The 18,072-nt window shown below is 44.3% G+C and overlaps 1 protein-coding gene across 7 annotated transcripts in view; it reads left to right on the forward strand.

The window, feature by feature from the left end:
• The first annotated feature begins 2,857 nt into the window (after window positions 1–2,857).
• atp11c (ATPase phospholipid transporting 11C) overlaps window positions 2,858–18,072 on the forward strand; it is a 273,394-nt gene continuing 258,179 nt past the window's right edge. For 3 of the 7 annotated variants that reach the window (XM_060927772.1, XM_060927771.1, XM_060927774.1), the window contains exon 1: window positions 2,859–3,357. In XM_060927772.1, coding sequence (XP_060783755.1) covers window positions 3,331–3,357 — 27 coding nt within the window. In that variant the 5' untranslated portion in view covers window positions 2,859–3,330. Of the gene's footprint in view, window positions 3,358–3,546; window positions 3,631–18,072 lie in introns of those variants that run through there. The other 4 variants (XM_060927777.1, XM_060927778.1, XM_060927773.1 and 1 more) reach the window with 3 other exon arrangements.

Raw genomic sequence — 18,072 nt, forward strand, 5'->3', positions numbered from 1 at the left:
TTTCTGTCACTGTCAGTTTAATTACACCATAATGTACACCTTTACCTGAAGTATCACTACAGTAACATAAATAATAAAATTAGCTAATCTTTAAAGGCATTAAAATTCCGTAAAGCTGCTTTGCGACAATGTCTATTGCTAAAAACGCGAGAAAAATAAACCTGACTTGAGTAACACTTATTATCTGTGTTGCCTTTATAACCCTTTATCCTGCAACTCTTTGTGCATACAATTATATATTATATGGACACGAGTGTTTTACTGGGAAATACACCACTCATTTTTCATATGAGCTACATCTGAGACATGGAGATCCAAAACCAGGACATAAATCTCTATATGTGGGCGTGTCGTGGCTCAGGTGGATAAGGCGCCATACCATAAATCCGGGGACCCGGGTTCAATTCCGACCCGAGGTCATTTCCCGATCCCTCTCTGTCTCCCGCTCATTTCCTGTCTCTACACTGTCCTATCCAATAAAGGTGAAAAAAAAAGCCCCAAAAAAATCTTTAAAAAAAAAAAATCTCTATATGTCATTCATGGGGGCGGCACGGTGGTATAGTGGTTAGTGCTATCGCCTCACAACAAGAAGGTCTGGGTTCGAGCCCCGTGGCTGGCAAGGGCCTTTCTGTGTGGAGTTTGCATGTTCTCCCCGTGTCCGTGTGGGTTTCCTCCGGGTGCTCCGGTTTCCCCCACAGTCCAAAGACATGCAGGTTAGGTTAACTGGTGACTCTAAATTGACTGTAGGTGTGAATGTGAGTGTGAATGGTTGTCTGTGTCTATGTGTCAGCCCTGTGATGACCTGGCGACTTGTCCAGGGTGTACCCTGCCTTTCTAGAGGTAGAAAGATAATGAGATGAGATTTCTCAGGAGAAAAGCATTAATGTTACAGCATGGATAGCGATAAGTGTTCATAGCGAAAGGGAGTTTTACTACCCTGAGGAAGAAGAAATAAAACATTTCAGGAGAAAGCTAAAAACCTCTAACTGTTGCTAACGCCGAGCAAAAACATGGCTGAATCCTGAATGACTCAGTTTTGTATAAATAGGGGACTACATAGGCGGCAAAATGTAGTTTTTTTCCTGCCATGGAAGTGCACTTGTATACCGAGGAGGAAGCCATTTGCATTACAGCCGTGAATGAAGATTCAAAATAGCGGCTCGCTTCGGCTCGGTTTTCCCTTTCGGGCGCTCTCGTTTTCTGTTAGAATTTGGTAAAGAAAAAAATAAATATATTATTTACCAGCTTAAGGTCGGTCCGTATGGTGAAATACCGTGACCTCGGCCTTGAATACCGACCATGTTTTTGCTCGGCGTTAGCAAGTTAGAGGTTTTTAGCTTTCTCCTGAAATGTTTTCTTTTATTTCTTCTTCCTCAGGGTAGTAAGACTCACTTTCACTGTGAACACTGTCGTTATCACTATCCATGCTGTAAAATTAATGCTATTATGCTGAGAAATTTCATCTCATCTCATTATCTCTAGCCGCTTTATCCTGTCCTACAGGGTCGCAGGCAAGCTGGAGCCTATCCCAGCTGACTACGGGCGAAAGGCGGGGTACACCCTGGACAAGTCGCCAGGTCATCACAGGGCTGACACATAGACACAGACAACCATTCACACTCACATTCACACCTACGGTCAATTTAGAGTCACCAGTTAACCTAACCTGCATGTCTTTGGACTGTGGGGGAAACCGGAGCACCCGGAGGAAACCCACGCGGACACGGGGAGAACATGCAAACTCCGCACAGAAAGGCCCTCGCCGGCCACGGGGCTCGAACCCGGACCTTCTTGCTGTGAGGCGACAACACTAATCTTTATATATAAAAGACAAATGTTGACAAAAAATGCTCCTATGTTGTTTGTTGTTGTGAATGACTGAGTCGCCGGAGGTCCATAACTGGGGTCCATAAACGGTACGGTAGGATATGGACCCGCTCGCTAGCCAATCAGAGCGCAGGATTTGGACCGCGAAAAAAATAAAAGCTGGGAGGTCCGTATGGTGAAATACCGTGACTGAGGTCTTGAAAGTACTGAGCGAGGCCCTCTGGGCCAAGGTCACGGTATTTCACCATATGGACCTCCCAGCTGGCAAATAATATATTTATTTTTTTCTTTACCAAATTCTTTTTTTTGGTCCTTTTTCACCTTTATTGGATAGGACAGTGTAGAGACAGGAAATGAGCAGGAGAGAGAGATGGGGAGGGATATAACCTTGGGTTGGAATTGAACCCGAGTCCCTGGATTTATGGTATGGCGCCTTATCCACCTGAGCCACGACGCCCCCTCCTCACCAAATTCTAACAGAAACCGAGCGCGCCCGAAAGCGAAAACCGAGCCGAGCCGCCATTTTGAATCCTCATTCACGGCTGTAATGCAAATTGCTTCCTCCTCGGTATACAAGTGCACTTCCATGGCAGGAAAAACACTACATTTTGCCGCCTATGTAGCCCCCTATTTATACAAATAGGAGTCATTCAGGATTCAGCCATGTTTTTGTTCGGTTTTAGCAAGTTACAGGTTTTTAGCTTTCTCCTGAAATGTTTTATTTCTTCTTCCTCAGGGTAGTAAAACTCGCTTTTACTGTGAACACTGTCATCTCTATCCATGCTGTAAAATTAATGCTATTCTCCTCAGAAATGCTGGCAAAAATTTACAAGATTTTTGATAATCTTATAAATGAATCTTATTTAAAAAAAGAGAGAAATGTTGATTAAAAAAAAAAAAAAAAAAACGCTACTATGTTTGTTGTGAACGACCGACCCGCTCGCCAGCCAATCAGAGCGCGAGTGAATGCTTGAAAACAACATTTCCCATAACGCTTTGCGCAACGACGGGGCGGGGCTTATCGTGGAGTAAAAATTTGTTCGCGAGAGAGAGAGAGCGAGCAGGCTGTGGGCGGAATGCGAGGTAGAGAGAGAGACAGGCAGATAGAGCGGTGCATCCCCGGTGAATGAATCACTGTCACTTTTCCCCCTCTTTCTTTGGAACCGCTCCGTTCCGCTGAGTGGTGTGCGCTTCCGCTGAGGGCTGCTGGCGGAGCTGAGCAACAGGGCGCCTGCACGATGCCGCTGAGCACAGGGAGCGCGCGCCGCTAGCCCCGGCGGCTCACTGCGGAACCGAGGCGCGAGCATGCTGGCAGCGAGCGCGAGAGAACGCCAGCCATGTAGCTTCCCCGCCGCGTCCCGCACAGCGCACCCAACCGGGCCACAGCGCAGATAGCTGACGACGCGACTAACCGGCTTTCAATTGGCGTCATACATGCAAAGTTAGTTCGGCTGAGACAAAAGGAACTGCGTGTTTACAGCAAAACACACACACGAGTCCAGTATGCTCCGGAGAAGCCTAAACCGGCTGGTGAGTACAGCTAAAAGCCCAACACTCTCTCAGAATTGAAGCGTTGTTAGTGGCAACATGAGCCAGCTCTTCTATTAGCGCCTTATTTTTGACGCACGAGCTGAATAACGTTGTTTATTATTATTATTTACTTCTTTCCTTCCTTCCTGCTAATGTTGCTAACTGTCTTTTCCTCTCTGACGTGTTCAGCGGTTACTTGTTGGACAATTTGTTCCTTGTGTAAGAGAACTTGGGCTTTGAACGCAGCGCATGGCTAATCAGGCAGGCAGACTGGTGTGTGTGTGTGAGAGAGAGAGAGAGAGAGTGTGTGTGTGTGTGTGGGGATTTATTGCGACTGAACTTCCTGCTAGAAAAGTCGCCTCTTCACTGGAACCCCGCCCAGGACTCCCTGACACACCTGTGCAGGTCCAGGATTCCTCTGAGCTCTTCATGCAGCAGCGCTGTGTGTGTGTGTGTGTGTGTGTGGCTCTCCTGCTGCAGCTAAAGCACAACTTTATTCATTAGATGAGATGAGATGAGATTAGGGGCTATCTGTGGTTGGTAGAAGAGAGCAACTGGACTTGCTTGAAAAGTCTTGAAGACGTTTCGCCTCATCCGAAAGGCATCCTCACTTCTGTCCGTCTCTGTTCAGTGCTGGTCGTTCCAGGTTGACAAAATTGAACGATCCTCTCTGGCTAAGATGTCTGCCAGTTTTCTGGAAGTCCTCTCATACTGCCGCACCACTCAAAGGGATCTCATCCCAAAGTGCGTAGAAACATATCTGTGAAGATACTCAGGGCGTATTCACACCTACGTTGTTTGGTCCGGACTAAACGAACCAAATTTCCCTTGGTCCGGACCTTTTGGCTTGGTCTGAATACAAACCGCCGAACTCTGGTCCGGACCGAGACTGAGCTGCAAGGTCGGACTCGGTCCGGACCAAAGGAACCCTGGTGCGGATCTTTTGGAGGTGTAAAAGCAGACCGGACCTAATCCGACAGTTTTGCTTTTTTGTACCTCGGGAGCTTCTGTCATTTGTTGAGCATTATGGGAAACAGAGTCTTGACACTCCACCGCAAAGCGCAAACACTTTCGGTTGTCAAGGGTCGTTCAGTCACCAGTGGTAGGCGAGTACAAAAAATGAGTAGGGGGCAAACGTGGGCCGAGGAAGAAACGCGTACCCTTGTGGATATATGGGCAGATGTCCACATATCTGAGCTTTTGGAGAGAACACGCAAAAATGCCGACGTGTTTGCTGTATTCAGTGAGAAAATGAAGGAGAAGGGGTTCACGCGCTCCCCAGAACAATGTCGGCTAAAAGTGAAGAAACTCCGTCAGACCTACATTAAAATCCGGGACATTCTTTCAAAAAGTGGCAGTACGAGCGACGCAAAAAAGAAATTCATCTATTACGATGGATAAGGCGAATATCCCGACACCATACCTCCTCCGTCTTGCGTGAAGAGCCAGAACTGTCACAACATGATGTGCGCTCATCAGCGCTATCCTCCGTAGCCGCCTTGCCCTTTGAAGTCGTCGTTGATAAATTACTTGTACAACAGCATAGTAATCGCACAATTGTGAAAACAGTAAAAACTGGAAAAAACATATAGCTTTGATGACATTAAAAAGAATAACAGCACGGAAAGCCTCCATGACTACTTTTGAACTTAACGCTTTGTGCGCGTGTCGTCTCTGACCAATAGCTGAACGACCTCAGGGCGCGTGGCTTTGTTGACAGATTTTGGTCCGCTTACTAAAATGTACAGTGTGAAAGCAAACCGCACCAAAATGAAAAAATAAAAAAAACATTTGGTTCGGACCAAAGCAAGTGAACTATCGAACTATCCTGGTCTGAATACACCCTCAGTCATCCAGGTACATAGTAATCTGTGGTTGGTAGAAGAGAGCAACTGGACTTGCTTGAACAGAGACAGACAGAACTGAGGATGCCTTTCGGATGAGAGGTGAAACGTCTTCAAGACTTTTCAAGCAAGTCCAGTTGCGTTCTTCTACCAACCACAGATTACGATGTACCTGGATGACTGAGTATCTTCAGATAGATTAGGGGTTGTTTTACAATCAGGGTACAAAGTTTGTGTCAGGGCGGCACGGTGGTGTAGTGGTTAGCGCTGTCGCCTCACAGCAAGAAGGTCCTGGGTTCGAGCCCCGTGGCCGGCGAGGGCCTTTCTGTGCGGAGTTTGCATGTTCTTCCCGTGTCCGCGTGGGTTTCCTCCGGGTGCTCCGGTTTCCCCCACAGTCCAAAGACATGCAGGTTAGGTTAACTGGTGACTCTAAATTGACCGTAGGTGTGAATGAGAGTGTGAATGGTTGTCTGTGTCTAATGCCGCTTTTCCACTACCAACGCGGCTGAATCGGGCTGAGCCGTGCCGTGCTGAGTCGGGCTGAGTGGGGCTGTTGGAGTTGCATTTCGACTACAACCGCGCTGAACCGTGCTGGCTGGAAGTGGGTGGACACATTGGGTGGAGTTAGCGAAAGTGGGTGGACGTCAGGTGATGTCGTTAGGCGGCGCAAACAGTGACATCAGTGATCTTTTAAGCGGTAGTCTCACGACCCGGAGAGTAAACAATAAACATGGAGGACATGGAGTCGTTAGTGTTGCTGGTCTTGGTGCTGTGGCTTGTTGTCACCGACAACGCCAACAGATACTGGCAAGAGCGTATAGATGAGGCGAGGCGCATAAGGCTTCAGAAATTCTCGTAATTCGTAATTCTCCTTCTTCCGGGTTTACGGTGTTTACAGATCCCAGCGTGCTCGCGGGGCGTGTGAGGACACTCCTCCTCACCAATCAGTGCACAGGGGAGTGTCTGCTCACGCCCCCAGCCTCACTCGGCTCGGTTTGGCTCGCTTCAGCCCCACTCCAAAACCGTGCGAGTTTTGGGGGCTGAGCAGGGCTGAAGCGAGCCGAGTCGTGCTGTTCTTAGATAGTCGAAACGCGAGCCGTGTCGGGCTGAAGTGAGCTGAAAAAGGGTAGTGGAAAAGGGCCATATGTGTCAGCCCTGTGATGACCTGGCGACTTGTCCAGGGTGTACCCTGCCTTTCGCCCGTAGTCAGCTGGGATAGGCTCAGCTTGCCTGCGACCCTGTAGAACAGGATAAAGCGGCTAGAGATAATGAGATGAGATGAAGTTTGTGTCACAGGGGTCCAAAATCCAAATTGATTCAGACTGGTTCTTGTACCAGTTTTTAAGTGAAGGACCAGTTAAAGAACAGATTTCAGGTAATTTTTTGACGCGTGTGTGTGTATGGTAGTTTTGTGTAATCTGCTATAAGATAAAGAAAAGTATCAAAAATGTTATCAAAGACTCCTTGTCAAAAAATAGCTGATAGAAATAAAATTCCAACAGTTAAGAAATTGTTAGTAGTCCATAACATTCACCTAATGTTATAGCATGCTCATGAACTATTTAGGGTTTTTTTTCTTGTGTAGTCTGCAGACCTTGCACAGCCGTGTCCATCTGAGTGTCGGCCATTTCTTTAAATTGACAACACAAAATTCATGTCCCTTGAATAAGTAGTAGCCGTAGGGACTTTTTTTTATCTTAGCAAAGTAGTCCTTACCCATTTATATATCCATATTAAAAATTATTTATGCATGGGTCTCCTAAACATTTGTGACCTTATGTCAAAATAATTGTCCTCTCCGAGACAGTTTTTTTTTTTTTTTTTGACAATTCAGAATCCACTCCTTCCACAGTGCTTTTAAATATAAGGCTGTAAGCTTTGTGTTAGTTGTCTCTAATATTTATGTCCCAATATCTTGACCACATTTTAGGATAAAAATAATCATTTTAGATATGTTATTTTATATTGAAAAATTAGCTGTCTTGGAGAGGACATTTTTTTTTGACACAGTTGCATACTAATTTGATCAAAATAGTCTGAAAACTTACTGACATTCAACATTAAAACTTAACTAATATGATATGATATGGAACCAATATGTGTTTTATGGTATAAAGAATGATGTAAGTGCATCCCTTTTGGAGATACCTGTGGCCAAAAAAGCACTTTTTCTAAATGACACGAGTAATTTTGCTAAATATGACACATATTGCCATACATTCACCAAAAATAACGTTATCACCAATTTTTTTTTTTTTTGCATGGTAAATAGAGCTATCACAGGGCTACAATAAACAACCGAGTTTATTTAGTCAAGCCTTTTGATATTGAAGATGATAAGTGGTAAATGTGATTTTTAGCTTGCGTACCCTGATTGTAAAACAACCCTTAGATTAGATTCACTTTATTCATCCCACATCGGGGAAATTCACGTGTTACAGTAGCAAGAAAATGTCAAACGGATAACAAATAAAACTGAAATAAAAATTAGACAAACGAAGGATTAAATACAGAGGGCTATTTGCATTATCTACCGTGAAAAAGTATAGAAAAATTGCTTTATTGAGAGGCTCGGGAAAAATTGCACATTACAGGTAGACTGTGTGTGTATATATAAATATAAATAAATAAAAAATACGGGCGCATAAAAATCGTTTAGGGCCTATATTTTTGCACATAATTGCATCGATGGTAGTAGTGGTGAAGTAGTGCAAATATAACGACAAACAGGTTATTGGTGCTACGTTCCAAGTTGTGGGTGTTATACAGTCTGACAGCAGTAGGTATGAATGACCTGCAGTACCGCTCCTCCTTGCATCGTGGGTGTAGCAGTCTACTACTAAACGAGCTGCTGAAAGCCCCCACAGCCTCATGTAGGGGGTGAGAGGGGTTCTCCATGATTGAGGTCAGCTTGGCTAACATCCTCCTCTCACCCACCACCTCAATGGAGTCCAGAGGACAGTCCAAGACTGAGCCAGCCCTTCTGACCAGTTTATGAAGTTTCTTCCTGTCCCTCTCTGAACTTCCACAGCCCCAGCAGACCACAGCGTAGAAAATCACTGATGCTACCACAGAGTCCTAAAAAGTCCTAAGCAGTGTCCTGCACACACCAAAAGACCTCAGTCTTCTCAAGAGGTGGAGACGACTTGGGCCCTTCTTGTACAGGACACCTGTGTTGTTAGTCCAGTCATCACACACTTGTGAAATTTCCTCTCTGCATTTAACCCAGGGGCGGCACGGTGGTGTAGCAAGAAGGTTCAGGTTCGAGCCCCGTGGCCGATGAGGGCCTTTCTGCGCGGAGTTTGCATGTTCTCCCCGTGTCCGCGTGGGTTTCCTCCGGGTGCTCCGGTTTCCCCCACAGTCCAAAGACATGCAGGTTAGGTTAACTGGTGACTCTAAATTGACCGTAGGTGTGAATGGTTGTCTGTGTCAGCCCTGTGATGACCTGGCGACTTGTCCAGGGTGTACCCCGCCTCTCAGCTTGCCTGCGACCCTGTAGAACAGGATAAAGCGGCTAGAGATAATGAGAGGAGTTGAGGCATTTAACCCATCTAGAGCAGTGGGCAGCCATGTGAACAGCACCCAGGGAGCAGTTGGGAGTTAGGTGCCTCGCTCAAGGGCAACTCAGCCCAAGGCCGTCCCGTATTAACCTAAGTGCGTGTCTTTGGACTGTCGGGGAAACCGGAGCACCCGGAGGAAACCCACACAGAAAGGCCCTCGCTGGCCGCTGGGTTCAAACCCAGAACCTTCTTGCTGTGAGGTGAACGTGCTAACCACTTACCACCTAAGGACCCGGGACCGACATGTAACTCAGAGGGACAGATTTGGGGAGGGAGAGAAAACACAAGTCAAGTTTATTTCTATAGCACTTTTAACAATAAACATTGCTGCTAAGCAGCTTTACAGAATTTGAATGACTTAAAACATGAGCTAATTTTATCCCTAATCTATCCCCAATGAGCAAGCCTGTGGCGACGGTGGCAAGGAAAAACTCCGTCAGACGACACGAGGAAGAAACCTCGAGAGGAACCAGACTCAAAAGGGAACCCATCCTCATCTGGGTGACAACAGACAGCCTGACTATAACATTAACATAAAGTCAGCTTCGTTGATGCTATAAATCCCCCACCAACGGAAACCCGAGCGCAAAACCGTTCACGACAACCGCAGTCCCCAGCCACAAAAGCACCACCGCAAGAGTCAGAGCGTCCTCCAGGCGTGACCCCCAACTGTCCACATGGGGCCGCCCTCCACAGGAGCGATGCGATGAGACTCCAACCAGACACAGGGCACCAGGATGGATCAGGCAGGTCCGAGGAGCAGAAGAGGTCAGCATCTCGATCCCAGGACCGACGTGTAACTCGGAGGGACAGATTTGAGGGGGAGAGAAGAGAGAGAACACAAATCTGATTATTTTCTAAGAGCTGACTTTTTAATTTAGAAAAAGAAAGCTTTATTTATCACATGCACACTTCAAGCACAGTGAGATTCATCCTCTGCATTTAACCCATCTGAAGCAGTGAACACACACGTGCGTGCGCACACCCAGATCAGTGGGCAGCCACACTAGAGCGCCTGGGGAGCAGTCAGGGGTTAAGTACTTTGCTCAAGGGCACCTTGAGTGCTAACCTGACTGCATGTCTTTGGGGAAACTGGAGCACCCGGAGGAAACCCATGCTGACACGAGGAGAACTTGCAAACTCCACACAGAAAGGCTCTCGCTGGCTGCTGGGCTCGAACCCAGAACCTTAATCTAATCTAATACTGCTTTAATGTTTCTGTTCAAACGCCGAGAATTAATTCCCTAATGACCCCCATTAGATGGGAAGTGCTCGGTGAAATCATGCAGCTCAGACAGCATGCATTATAACCAATTATTCTGTTTATCTGCTTGTCAGCACATGGCACTGTTCATGCTGCTGCTGCTGAGATGCATCTGTCGGAGGTGGACAAAGTACCCAACTTCATTAAGTCAAAGTACAGATCCCACTGGTCAAACGTTCCTCCGATACAAGTGCAAGTTGTCCAGTCAAATTTTTTACTTGCTTTTAAAAATGCTTAAGTATTAAAAGTACATTTTCTGTCAGCGCGTCGTTGTATTATTGACACAACGCTGACAAAACCTAACACTGTTACCAAAGACAGAAATATGAATTCCCAAAATGAACGCATGCTGTGCAGTCATGGTGGTTTAACGTTAAAGTGCATATCCTGGACCAATTTTGTGTGTGTTTTTTTTTTTTTTTTTTTTTTTTTAAATATGAAAGTATGTCCCTTTACACACTCATCCAGAAGGGTAATTTTGCACAAGGCCGTCTGTCTACAGCAGAAAAAAATAAAATAACAAAACGCGTCTGGAAAAATCCCAAGCGAGTCTGGAGCCAGATTCGTGACGTTACCTGCAGAAGCGCCAGCGGGCTGCGCGAGCTTGGCACGGTTTCAGTGCACAGCCTGTGTAGACCAAGCGCTCCCGTTTCTCTCTCATTGTCCGGTCTTTTGGGAAACGATGAGTACTAATCCCATCAAGATTGGTGTTGCTACACCCTCCTACGATACATCTGTTCACCATTTTAATAATTACGTGATAACCTTGAAGAAATTTGCAGAAAACCACCAGGTCATTTTCTCATAAACAAACCAGCGCTGACGTAGGATTCAGAGGGAGGCGTCCCGCACGCGACGTCACGAAAATCAATGTTTCCCGGGAAATCCAAATGCCAAGTTTTTTCGGAGGCGGACCAATTCGCCTCAAATGGCTTGATTTCAACTGAATTTTTTTGGTATTGTGCAAGCTAAGAAAATTGTGCAAAATGTGACAGATATTTGACCAAAGTTTAAGTCGGAGGTGAAACGTAGAATATCAACTTTATTGTTTAGAAGAACGACCCAAAAAGTGAGTTCAATCTTCCTGGTGTCTAATTTGCACCCTAAAATTGAATAAAACGGTTAAAATATACTGGTTTGCTCAATTTCCGAAGGTTTGTTTACATCTCACTTAAGCGCACTTTCACCGCCAGGGGACCGTCATCGTGACGTCATTTAATCCAAACAGACCGGGAGCAGCCCTGTGTTTACTTGCGAACTGAGCACACGTGTACGGACTTTGGTCGTGAGAGGTTGTGTAAAATGTCTGATAGCGATTTTGAAGTAGGAACTCTCCACATTAAATATTGAGAGGTGAAACCATACATGTATGAACCTCTGGCCGTTGCGAAGCAATCGGTGAATGTGGCTCACTGGTTTGACCGTGCAGCCTCGGAATCGGACAGCGACTCGGCCGACTCTGATCACGGTGACCCCGCACCTCGACAAGACTCGTGCAAGTGGTTAGCACGGTCGCCTCACAGCAAAAAGGTTCCGGGTTTAATCCCAGCAGCCGGCGAGGGCCTTTCTGTGTGGAGTTTGCATGTTCTTCCCGTGTCCGCGTGGGTTTTCTCCGGGTGCTCCGGTTTCCTCCACAGTCCAAAGACATGCAGTTAGGTTAACATGGGGCGGCCTTGGGCTGAAGTGCCCTTGAGCAAGGTACCTGACCCCTGACTGCTCCCCGGGCGCTGTAGTGTGGCTGTCCACTGCTCTGAGTGTGCGTGTGTGTGTTCACTGCTTCAGATGGGTTAAATGCAGAGGATGAATCTCACTGTGCTTTAAGTGTGCATGTGATAAAGCTTTTCTTTCTCTCTCACTCTCTCTCTCTGACTGCATAGCTATGTTTGCAACATTATCGCTAGCTCTAAAAGCACAGACAACTTTGTTGCAAGCTTTCTCTTGGAATAAAACGTTTATATACCTCAATATGCTTCTGCAGGTCGGACGGCGAGTTTTTGATGTGGTTCATTTTCGGCAAATGTTTAAAATGAAACGAATCTTTATTCCTTTCCGAAAACCGAAACATGGGCTCTGGGTTCTAGGTATGGCCATGGGTGCGTGTGTTCCCCCCAGAAGAACCGCCTCCTTCCATTCTGCTATCAACTGATCGTGTTCAAATAATGCTGTTGAGAAATCGCCGAACTTGATTTTATCCAGTCTATGGACGTGACGTGACGTGACCCGAGTGATTTACTGATCGGCTCTCAGTGTCACCTGCAAAAAAACCAATCACGTTTTAGAAAAGGGAAGAAAAAACATCCACTTTCAAAGCCACTTCATAGTAATGAGGACCTTGATAGAAATGTAGTGGAGTGAAAAGTACGATATTTGCCTTTCAAATGTAGTGAAGTTAGTCATAAGTTTCCAAAAGAAATACTCAAGTAAAGTACAGATACTCAGTGTACTTAACTACAGTACTCAAGTAAGTGTACTTTGTTACTGTCCACCTCTGAAATATAAATATATATATTTTCTTTGTGGATATTGTGCTGGAGTTGTTGTACGACTTGGTAAATGTACTTCCAGCTAATATGTTTAAACAGCTCTGTTGGGCGGCGGCTCAGATTATCGATTTTTTTTTTTTTTAAATTATTATTATTTTAAACAAAGGTAAGTTGCAGTTATTGGTTAATTAAAGGAGAACTCAAGTCATTTTTAAACTTGCGTTTTCTTAACGTGTTTATTGAATAACGTTTTTGGTTTTATTAACCTTATATTGTGACTTGTATTGGCATATTACACTTATCAGCCTTTTTGGTTTTTAGCCATGTTGAATGTAGCTCATTTGGTCGGTGATCCACGAGATCTTCACGAGACTTTAAACGTAGGGCTGCACAATTAATCGAATTTAATTGAAAATCGCGATTTTGGCTGCCACGATTAAATTAAATGAAAATCGCGATTTATTTCCATTTAAAATGCGAGCTCTGCTGCATATCTGATCAAGCACTTTTTGATCAGTACTCCGCCAAACCATTAGGGGGCGAACCGACGCATGTAAGGTTTCATTACTCCGCCTAAATAAGCAAGCAAGCCAAGGCAGTGTTGCCAGATTGGGCGGTTTTAAGTGCATTTTGGCGGGTTTTGAACATATTTTGGGTTGGAAAACGTCAGCAGCATCTGGCAACACTGGCCAAGTGCGCAGAGCTTCAGTGCAGCGGTATCTTCAAGGGGTGATAGCGTGAGAGTAGGTAGCAGATTGAGGTGAGAGAGAAAAGCTAACTATGTCGGAACAACAGACTATTTAGCACTGGAGGCAATGTTGTGACCTGCCTTCGCTCATGTTTAAAGCCAGAGCATGTTGATAGGCTGGGCTTTCTAGCTAAAAACTGGTAGGCCTCAGTATAATGCTATGTAATTGTTGCAATTGAGTTTTCAGTTCCTTCATCCTTTGGTAATTTCTTGGATAAATTTCATTTATTTGTCATTTGGAAATCAGAATTTCCCTTTTAAATTTCATTCTGCACTCAAAGCTGTTCATATTGTTTGTTTGAATATAGTGAAATAAAATTTAAGTGATTTCCCTAACATCAAGAATAATCATGATTAATAATCGCGATTACAATTTTGATCAAGATAATCGTCATTATCATTTTTTCCATAATCATGCAGCCCTATTTAAACGTGACATGTCAACGCTGCCATTTTGAAAACTGTTTACACAGCGGTCAGATTGCCGCCATCATCTTCTTTTGGCTGCTCCCGATTAGGGGTCGCCACAGCGGATTTTTCGTCTCCATTGCTCCCTGTCTTCCGCGTCCTCCTCTACCACACCTGCCACTTTCATGTCCTCGCTCACCACATCCATGTATCTCCCTATTTGGCCTTCCTCGTTTTCGTGTGCCTGGCAGCTCCATCCTCAACATTCTCCTTCCAGCATGCTCTGCATCTGTCTCATCTCTCTTAGCTTAATTCTCAAGCTCTCCACGTGTGCTGTCCCTCTGATGTGCTCGTTCCTTATCCTGTCCAACCTCCCACCGCAAACCTTAACATCCTCAACTTTGCCGACTGTCTCTTCGTTAAGGGTACGGTCTCCAATCCATACATCACAGCTGGTCTCACTACTGTCTTATACATCTTACCTTGCCATATCATTCCAATTTAGATTCTTTTCGAGATTTGCCAGCTTCATCAGTGATAGTGTCATTCCTGTGCACTGTGGCCGTGGCGCACCTCAGCTCAATTAAAGAACTATGCGTTTGCCTGTTTAAGGACTGTGCTGATGCATTTGCGTTGCGAAGTATTACGATACGTATGTATGCATTACTGAGCCTTTCTACTTGTTGTCTTGATTTCCTGTTTCTCGTTCTTGTCCTCGCTCAGCCTTTAATGTAGCGTTTGTGCCTCGACTGACCCTTTTGCCTGTGTTCTCGTTTTGGATCGTTATTCTGCACTTCTATTAAACTGTATACTTCTGCACATACAGCCGCCTCCCTCACGTACGTGACATGGAGATTATTCCATACGACTTCGAACCAACTGAGAAGAGTCGGAAAGACGGCAGGATAAGGACGAGTCCGTCACGCTGGTATTTGTCATTACTGTCACACAATTAAAACGTGCCAGATCAGGTGGCTGGTGGGTTTTCAAAATAATAAGTAAATACATGCATGTGTATTTATGATAAATACATATTATACTGAGCGCATTTCCCACATAATCCTCACTAAGGTTTCGGACAGCACTACAAAATGGCGTCCACGCTATATAGTGAGTAGGGAGCGATTTCGGACACGGAAAACTTCCGGCTTGATTACATCAGCATTTGAAGGAGGGCACGCGCGTCTTTTGACAACGTTGGCAGATGTTGGTCACTTTGATTTCTGCTGTACATTTTACTTCTGTCCTACAAAGTCGCGCACAGGTCTCAGCGAATCTCGTTTACGCCCATTGCTTTGACATATGGGCTGATAGATTACAGAGCGTATTTCAAACACTCATAACTTGCTATAGCTGTCAGAAATGCATTCCTACATTTAATAACCCCACCACCACCACCCTTTGAGCTTGTTGTATGATGACACAGCTCGTTAGCTGATTTATGGAATTTTTTTTTTTTTTAGCATGATCAGCAATTTGAGGGAAAGCCCGGACGTTATCATCGCAGATAAGCATGGTGGAAAGATCATGGACATGTTTTTACTTCTCAAATTCACCGATATTTCATGATCTTGTCGAAACCTACTTTGTTTCTTACTCTTTCATTTGACAGTCGCCATTTTGTATCTATACGCGCGTTTGATCACCTACAAACAAGCAAGTATTTGATCACCTACAAACAAGCAAGATTTCTGGCTCTCACAGACCTGTAACAACTTCTTTAAGAGGCTCCTCTGTCCTCCACTCGTTACCTGTATTAATGGCACCTGTTTGAACTCGTTATCAGTATAAAAGACACCTGTCCACAACCTCAAACAGTCACACTCCAAACTCCACTATGGCCAAGACCAAAGAGCTGTCAAAGGACACCAGAAACAAAATTGTAGACCTGCACCAGGCTGGGAAGACTGAATCTGCAATAGGTAAGCAGCTTGGTGTGAAGAAATCAACTGTGGGAGCAATTATTAGAAAATGGAAGACATACAAGACCACTGATAATCTCCCTCGATCTGGGGCTCCACGCAAGATCTCACCCTGTGGGGTCAAAATGATCACAAGAACGGTGAGCAAAAATCCCAGAACCACATGGGGGGACCTAGTGAACGACCTGCAGAGAGCTGGGACCAAAGTAACAAAGGCTACCATCAGTAACACACTACGCCGCCAGGGACTCAAATCCTGCAGTGCCAGACATGTCCCCCTGCTTAAGCCAGTACATGTCCAGGCCCGTCTGAAGTTTGCTAGAGAGCATTTGGATGATCCAGAAGAGGATTGGGAGAATGTCATATGGTCAGATGAAACCAAAATAGAACTTTTTGGTAAAAACTCAACTTGTCGTGTTTGGAGGAGAAAGAATGCCGAGTTGCATCCAGAGAACACCATACCTACTGTGAAGCATGGGGGTGGAAACATCATGCTTTGGTGCTGTTTTTCTGCAAAGGGACCAGGATGACTGATAAAGGAAAGGAAAGAATGAATGGGGCCATGTATCGTGAGATTTTGAGTGAAAACCTCCTTCCATCAGCAAGGGCATTGAAGATGAAATGTGGCTGGGTCTTTCAGCATGACAATGATCCCAAACACACCGCCCGGGCAACGAAGGAGTGGCTTCATAAGAAGCATTTCAAGCCAGTCTCCAGATCTCAACCCCATAGAAAATCTTTGGAGGGAGTTGAAAGTCCGTGTTGCCCAGCGACAGCCCCAAAACATCACTGCTCTAGAGGAGATCTGCATGGAGGAATGGGCCAAAATACCAGCAACAGTGTGTGAAAACCTTGTGAAGACTTACAGAAAACGTTTGACCTCTGTCATTGCCAACAAAGGGTATAGAACAAAGTATTGAGATGAACTTTTATTGACCAAATACTTATTTTCCACCAAAATTTGCAAATAAATTCTTTAAAAATCAGACAGTGTGATTTCCTGGATTCTTTCCCTCCATTCTGTCTCTCATAGTTGAAGTGTACCTATGATGAAAATTACAGGCCTCTCTCATCTTTTTAAGTTGGGAGAACTTGCACAATTGGTGACTGACTAAATACTTTTTTGCCCCACTGTATGTATCCATATTAAAAATGATTTATGCATGGGTCTCCTAAATATTTGTGACCTTATGTCAAAATAACTGTCCTCTCCGAGACATTTTGTCTTGGAGAGGACATTTTTTTTGACAGTTCAGAATCCACTCCTTCCACAGTGCTTTTAAATCTAAGGCTGTAAGCTTTGTGTTAGTTGTCTCTAATATTTATGTCCCAATATCTTGACCACATTTTAGGATGAAAATAATCATTTTAGATATGTTATTTTATATTGAAAAATTAGCTGTCTCGGAGAGGACATTTGTTTTGACACAATTCCATATTAATTTGATCAAAATAGTCTGAAAACTTACTGGCATTCAACATTAAAACTTAACTATGTTTCCAATGATATGGAACCAAATATGTGTTTTATGGTATAAAGAATGATGTAAGTGCATCCCTTTTGGAGCTACCTGTGGCCAAAAAAGCACTTTTTCTAAATGACACGAGTAATTTTGCTAAATATGACACATATTGCCATACATTCACCAAAAATAACGTTATCACCAAATTTTTTTTTTTTTTTTGCATGGTAAATAGAGCTATCACAGGGCTACAATAAACAACCGAGTTTATTTAGTCAAGCCTTTTGATATTGAAGATAATAAGTGTTAAATGTGATTTTTAGCTTGCGTACCCTGATTGTAAAATAAGCCTTAACAAAATATGATCTACGAAAATACTTAGAAAGTGGAACAAAGATTTTCTGACACCGTTTCAACATCAGTGCATCTGTTTACAAGAATTAGAATTACTTCCTCAATGCCAGGATGTCCCTCTCACCCAGAGAGCACAGCCTGTTTTACTGCCTTGGCTCCATAGATGACTGTGACATCATTGGGATTCGAACTTTCAATTTGACTGCTTTTTGTTGTGCTACTCAGGAGCCCTTCTTAAGCCTAGGCCATCCTTAAAAAAAATCCGTTTCCTGTCCACCGGGTGGGCAAAAAAAATTTCAGTCGGGAGGGAGGGATTTATTTTTTATTTATTTATTTTTTATTATATATGGATGGATAAGAAATTGCAGTGCTGTTTGCTTTTTCTTTCAGTACTTTTTTTATTACAAAAGCAGACACATTTAATAAAATATGACAGTTAAATCAACTGAAACTTGTACAAAAACTAAGTTAGCATTTTAAATGCTGACTGCAACATTTGCAAAACTTTTACAAAGGTACTTAAAATGTCCGACACACGGACTTTTTGTAGTTCTAAATCGAGCGTTAGGCCTAGTTCAGATGAAATTACACTATTAAAATGTTCACTGAATGATTTGTTTTTCTGAATCTTTACTATTTTGTTGTTCGCTAGAATACCATTTTGCGATT

This window comes from Neoarius graeffei, chromosome 8 (genome assembly GCF_027579695.1).
Source record: "Neoarius graeffei isolate fNeoGra1 chromosome 8, fNeoGra1.pri, whole genome shotgun sequence".
Lineage (NCBI taxonomy): Eukaryota > Metazoa > Chordata > Actinopteri > Siluriformes > Ariidae > Neoarius > Neoarius graeffei.